At 45.5% G+C, this 6,716-nt stretch overlaps 1 protein-coding gene across 1 annotated transcript; it reads right to left on the bottom strand.

Moving 5' to 3' along the window:
• Positions 1 to 1,966: 1,966 nt before the first annotated feature.
• Mcpt8l3 (mast cell protease 8-like 3) lies at positions 1,967 to 4,991 on the bottom strand. The gene is made up of 5 exons (XM_063274803.1): positions 4,858 to 4,991; positions 3,539 to 3,689; positions 3,082 to 3,214; positions 2,605 to 2,859; positions 1,967 to 2,194 (listed from the first exon to the last, which is right to left on the bottom strand). The coding sequence occupies exons 1-5, from the start codon at positions 4,910 to 4,912 to the stop codon at positions 2,042 to 2,044; spliced, it is 747 nt and encodes a 248-aa protein (XP_063130873.1). The 5' UTR covers positions 4,913 to 4,991; the 3' UTR covers positions 1,967 to 2,041.
• Positions 4,992 to 6,716: the final 1,725 nt, after the last annotated feature.

The raw sequence follows: 6,716 nt of genomic DNA, 5'->3' as shown, positions 1-6,716 counted from the left end.
CTGATGAATAGATAATAAAAATGTGCTACATATAAAAAAAGGAAAAATTTCAGCAAAATGGATGGAATGGCAATTTTGTTTCTTTCTGAGTGAGATATCCCAGGACTCCAAGCACAAAACCCTCACGTTCTCTCTCATATGAGGATCCCAGCTATGTTAATTTATGGTTTTGTGTGTCTAACAAGGAGTAACTGGAAACCAGAAAAGAGAAAAAGAGACAGTAGAGATTACATTCAAGGAGGAGGATTAGGAAAACATAGGTAGTAAGGAAAGGGAATACCAAAGTACAAAGATTTAGGCAGTAAGAGGGGCAAGGGGTTGAAAGCTGACGGTGTAGGCAGGAGGGGAGAATTAGTTGATATTAAAAAGTATAAAGGAACCAAAAGAAAAGTCAGATGTGCCCACATGTGCAATATCAGCTTCTGTGTTTTGATGATAACCAACTGCCCTGTAATCAGATTCAAAACCCACACCATGGTAGAGGGGACCAATGCCTGGTAATGTCAGCCTGGCTAGAAACATACAGGGAAGTAAACTTACATAGCAGCAAACTGCCTTCCAAATACCCATGCTTTCCCCATAGACAAAAGTGGATCCCAGCCTTACTCAGAGACACCTCTCCTTCTGAAGAATAGTGGGGTGAATGCAGAGATCCCTGGGGACCAAGATTCAGAAATAAGTGGTGGTTGTGTGTCCATCCCTAAACAAGTCACTTAGCCCACACTTTCAAGGACTCAGGGAACACTAATGTGGGAGCATGAGAAGTAGGCAAGAGCTGGAAGACAGGGTAAGGGCTCAAACTCCATTCTCTAGACTGGATACAGTCATGACCATCATCAGTTCATGCCTGCTGTAGTTCCTGGTCCTGGGCCACATAAGACTAATCCAATCAACAACCAGTCAAGGAAGGGGAGGGACTTGAGGAGTCCCACTCGTTATCTCTTGAATACTGCCTATTGATAGTTTCTGGGAGGGGAGGAGGAAGTCACTGTGTTTAGTTGAGTGTCCTCTGCTGAGCCAACCAGGCTCCAATGGAAAGATGCAAACTCAGTTACACAGCTGGTCATTGTTAACCTTAGTGGGTTACAAAACTCAGCACATAGACATGAACATGAGAGAGATATTTGTGAGGAAAGCCTAGGGTATACAGAGATGATATGGAGCTGAGAGGGGTTGGGAATGTTCACGATGCAGGGAGTACATGTGAAAAAGTGTGTGTGTGTGTGTGTGTGTGTGTGTGTGTGTGTGTGTGTGTGTGTGTGTGTTTTAAAAGATATTGAGCTGCCTCCATGACTGGGTACACAAGGTGACTAAGACACTAGTTAGTCAGTGGATTGCTCGTGACTCTAAACTCACACCAGGGCTCTGAGCCAAGAAATATTATGAGATGTGCTGGCCTGGACCTGCTGCAGAACAATGAGTCTGCATACTGGAGTGGGCATTCAACAATTTGGTCCCTTTCTAAAGCTTCTGATTTGCATACTGGGATTGTCCTGTTTCATCTCCTGAGTCCCTTTGGGCAAGGAGAAGAGAGGTGGCTACAGTTCTAAGATGAGGTGACAGCTTGGTAGAGAGGCCTTGCTGGACCTGGACTAGGCGACATTGGGGAAATACCCAAGTACAGTAGATTTCCCAGGACCATAGACAGACCTTAGGGGAATGAAGAGAGTGGGAGGCAAAATCTTTTGATCCTTCTCATCCTCAAAAGTCTGTAAGGGGTGAAGAAGAATTTAGAAAGAAAGAAGGCATCCTTCTCAGACAAAGGTAGGACTTTCCAGGACTGACCGTCCTGGCCTTTATATGTGCTATTATGATGGGGTCATTGCACAGGTTTGACGCACAAGCTTTATGAGAGTCTCTGAAGACAGAAACCATGAGACAAAAGAGGGTGAAGAAGAAGGTGGCGTATAAAAATGTTTTAAGCTCTGCACTCATGGAAGACAGCAGCACCATCTCTTTACTGCAGACAGATTTCTTTATTAAGACTCAGATAGCCATACCCCAGGATGCTGGACATTGGCCCAGACACAGATTTTGTGTTCTAGGATTGTAGAAGGACTTTCATTGTTTTCTGAATCCACGGTATAAAGCTGGAGATTCTGGTGAATACTCGAGGAAGTGTCCCAGTACACAAGCGATAACTGACAATGCCCTGGGCCACTCCATCACACACAACGGGACCCCCTGAGTCTCCCTGTAGACAGAAAAAGGGGAGGTCTTATTGAATAGTCTCCTATCACCTCTTTCCAGACCCATCTTCTACATGTTCTTCTCTGTTTCCACTAAGGCCTAGTTTTCAGATGGGAAACACTAGTGCCCCTATTGACCTCTGTTCTGAACAGGACAGAGTAGAGAGTCTGTGACTCACTGACTAGTGTATCTGGCTTGGCTGTGTCCTTCCTTCAGGCCAACTAGACTTAGCTCTTCCATTTTCCTATGGCAAAAGGACAAAAGAGTGACTGAGGGAAAATGCCAGATCCCCATATGTTGTTCCCTGCATGTTCTTTAGACTACCCATGGTATTGCAGCTGGAGAAGGCCTGGCTGTGTGTCTGAGGTATCACTCTGTCCTTGGGAAAACATTTAAAAATGGTTATGTCCTTACCCCAGCAGTAGCCTTCATCTCATTGGGGTTTCCCACACAAAGCTGGATGGAGTCGTTGTAGTCTTCAGACATGCCTTGGCACTTCTGGCCTTTTTGAACTTCTAGATTCACTTCTTGAAGTGTGTTAGACAACGTACAATTGGCCAAGGTCCCCCAACCTGCCATTGTGCACACCTGCCCAGGTTTCACCGAGTCCTGGCTCCTAGGAAGGGCAATAGTCTTCACAGCACCATTGAGCTGAGCTTTGCGTTCCAACTGGTCGGAAAGATGGAAGAATGCCAGTTAAGGTCTGGTACTCTCAGCAAGCTTAAACCAGTCATGAGGTTGCCCATATCTTCCCCATTTTCAAAGCTCCCCCAATCCCACTGTAGCCCCATTCTATTGCCGTAGGACCAATAGATCAGCCACTAAGAAGAAAATATGGGACTGATACGCTAGTGATCTGTGGGAGTAAACCAGAGATTGGCAAAACGGTACCTTCAGGAGCATGATGTCATTAAACTGTGAATGTTTGTGATAGTTCTCGTGAGGTTTGGCTTTTACAACAGAGATGACCTGGGTGTTTTCTTGTTTCTTGATATTGTGAGCACCTAAGGTTACTTTTATATTGCTGTGAAAAGAAGATGGGTTAAGTGCAAGGCAGGAGCAATGAAGCAGTACCCGAAATGCAGGCTGAGGGCTCAGAGTAAGGCAGAGCTTGCCTGAGTCAAATAGCAAGAATTTATGGGGAACTTGTTGCATTGGTCTTCAATAACCACCCAGCCATTCAGACTCTTCACTGACACAATCTGGTCCTGAGTTTCACAACCACTTTAGGTCAAATAGGACAAAGTCTGGTTGATCTTCACCTTTGGCTCTACGTGTTTACGGACAGCCAGGATCTGTTGTTATTTGGTCAGTCCCAGGCATCAAAGACCCACTTGATTCTCCTTACCTTCCATTACACTGAGCTGCTGTCATTACGATGTCTTTTGCCACCAGGAAACCACCACAGTGATTGAGGTCTGAATTACTATCATAAAACGTTATGGATGCCATATAGGGCCGGGAGTGGGGTTTGGACTCTGTACCCCATATGATCTCTCCTGAAAAAGAAAGCTTATTCTGAATCTTGGTGCTCGTTGAAACTGTGCAACAATCCTGGAGGCTAGGATAAGGGACATTTCATGCTTGGCAAGTCTGTGGACTTGACACAGAGGGAAAAAAGATCCTGTTGTGGGGCCATCACACAATGAGAAAGGGCGCTCGGATGCTGCGAGGGATGGTGCAGAGCCATATGCGTGGCATCACTTTCCCCTGGTTTTCCATTTCAACCTGTAGTCATGATAATTCCAAGACTTTCTCTTGATTCAAATCAAATCTTGTGAACACATTAAGGTCAAATTCAGCATACATTGTGCAGTAGATGTAGACACATTCCACACAGCTACAGTTGTTCCCGTCTCATGATTCAGCTGCTGTCCTGCTCACTTAGTAAGCATGATGTTGAGGTAGAAAACTCTGGCTGCTTTGCCTCTGTTCTGATTCATGGTATGTACTAAGAACTCCACTTAGAGGCAGGATTGTTGTATAACCACTGAGCCCCTCTCAAGTGTGCTAAGTGAGAGGCTGGGAGGAGGCCTCCTAATGCATCTGAACTTCAGCATAGATTGGTCTTCCTAAGGCACTGAGATAGCCTTCAGGATGAAGAAGGGAGCACATAGAAGACTGGTAGGGATCATAGAGAGGAGAAGAAATGGGTTGGAGGATCCTGTGTCTGCCTGTCTCCATCAAGCTGTAGAGAAGAAATGAAGCTACACTTTGTTGGCTCTGTTAGATTGTGGCTAAGTGTCATGGTGGACCTGTATGGTTCAGAAGAACAGAGACAAGAGCAGGGTGACCCTGGAAACCTGTGTAGAAGAATTCTTCTAGTCTTAATCCAGGTGGCAGCCCCTGGGTAAAGCTGTTTGCTCTGAGTTTTGTACAATTGGAGCTTCCAGCCCTCATTTTCAACTGCAGCTTCTAGTGGGGTCCTATGATATTTTCATAATCTGTCACTTTTAGGTGACTAAGGTCTCACTCACCAGGTGCCACTGCAAGTAGTTCACTGTGCTTTTGGGGTCCTATTTATCCATTGCTAGTGCTTGGGATCAGCTAACTTCTCAGATGAACGAAGTCAGGAGTAGATCTTAGATACAGCCCGACTGAGCACCATGCAGGTGTCAGTGCTGGGAGCCGCATGGCACATTTCTAGGAGTGCAGATGGCTGATTACCTCCTTCAGTGTTGACTGGTAGAATGACCTCCAGGAAGAATAGGAACAGGAACATCCTCTTCAGGGTCTGACCAGGTCTCAACTGGTCACTTCGTTACTTCTCACAACTTTTAAACCATCAGGTGAGGAAAGAGGCGCAGAGCCAGAGACCTCATATTTCCTTTGTGATATTTAAGATCCAAGCTCTTGCCACATCTCTGTGGTGAAGGCACAGGAAACATACTATTGTCAGTTGATGGTGAGCACGACCACGTTCCCCACAGGAATGCTGGACACTGAGAAGGGCAGAAGAGCCTGTTGAGGCCTTCCGCACGAGGCAGAGGGCAAGTCTCCTCTCCTGCTCAGGGTATAGCTGGAGGATGCCTCTGTGACTTGAGACTGTGATCAGGTTAATTGTCTCCTTTAAAAACAACATATCTAAACCCCATGCTACTCTCTATGAGGTGTGTTGTTGTGGTTGTTGTTGTTGTTGTTGGCACAAGGACTTTTGGTTTCAGATTTAAGCCTTGTGACTCTAAACTCACACCAGGGCTCTGAGTCAAGAAATATTATATGAGAGGTGCTGACCTGGCCCTGCTGCAGAGGAATGAGTCTACATACTGGCCTGGGCAGTCAACAATTTAGTCCCCTTCTGAAGTTTCTGATGTACATACTGGGACTGTCCTGTGTCATCTCCAGTCTGCCTTTGGGCAAGGTGAAGAGAGTTGGCTACTGTTCTAAGATGAGGTAGAGAGGCCTTGCTGGAGCTGGACCAGGCAACCTGGAGGAAGTATCAGAGAACAGTGGATTCCCAGGACAATAGACAGTCCTTAGAGGAAGGAAGAGAGTGGGAGGCAAAATCTTTTCATCTTCCTCACCCTTAGTAATTGGTTAAATAGAAGAAGAATTTAGAAAGAAAGAGGGCATCCCAGACAAGGGCAAGACTTTCCAGGACTGACATGACTAGCCTTGATATGTGCTTTTATGATGGGGTTAGTGAACAGACATCATACAGTAACTTTCTGAGAATATCTGGCAACAGAAACCACGAGATATAAAAGGGTGAAAAGAAGGTGGTGTACAAGATTGTTTTAAGCTCCACACCCATGAAAAGAAGCAATGTCATCCCTTTCCTGATACAGATTTCTTTATTAAGACTCAAATATTTGTAACACAGAATGCAAAACACTGGCCCAGACACAGCGTTGGCATTCAAGAATTGTTTAAGAAATTCCGTTGTTTTCTGAATACAAAGTATTAAAGCTGGTGGTTCTGGTGAATGTTAAGGAGGTGTCCAAGGATATTAGATATAACTGACAAGGTCCTAGACCACTCCATCACAAAAAAGGTCCCCAAGAGGACCCCTGTGGTTGAATTAGGGAAAAACTGTAAGAAGCTAATGAGGAAGGTGGCCTAGAAGTCTCAACTGACCTGGATGCCCAAGATCTCTCAGACATGGAACCACCAACCAGGCAGCATACACGATCTGATATGAGGCCCTCAACAGATATACAGCAGAGGACTGCCTGTTCTGGACTCCGTGAGAGAAGATGAACCTAAACCTGGAGAGATTTGAGGCCTCGGAGAATGGGGAAATCTGGTAGGGTGGAGGTGGGGGTTGGAGACATCTTGGAGGAGGAAGTTGCAGGGAGAGAAGGTATGGCATGGAGTGTTTGCTGGGAGGACCGGGTGGGGGATAAAGACTGGACTGTAAAAACAGATTAAAGAATTTAAAAAATGAAACCAAACCACAAAAACACCAAGAGATCTCCCCAGGGTCTCCGTGTTGACAGGAGAAAAGAGAAGTCTTAGTAAAAAGCTTCTTATCACCTCTTTCCAGACCTATTTTATCCCTGTACTTCTCTGTTCCCACTCAGGTC

Source organism: Rattus norvegicus, chromosome 15 (genome assembly GCF_036323735.1).
Source record: "Rattus norvegicus strain BN/NHsdMcwi chromosome 15, GRCr8, whole genome shotgun sequence".
NCBI classification, from domain to species: domain Eukaryota; kingdom Metazoa; phylum Chordata; class Mammalia; order Rodentia; family Muridae; genus Rattus; species Rattus norvegicus.
Note: the sequence above shows the minus strand (reverse complement) of the source record. Positions and strands in the feature narration are given on the sequence as shown.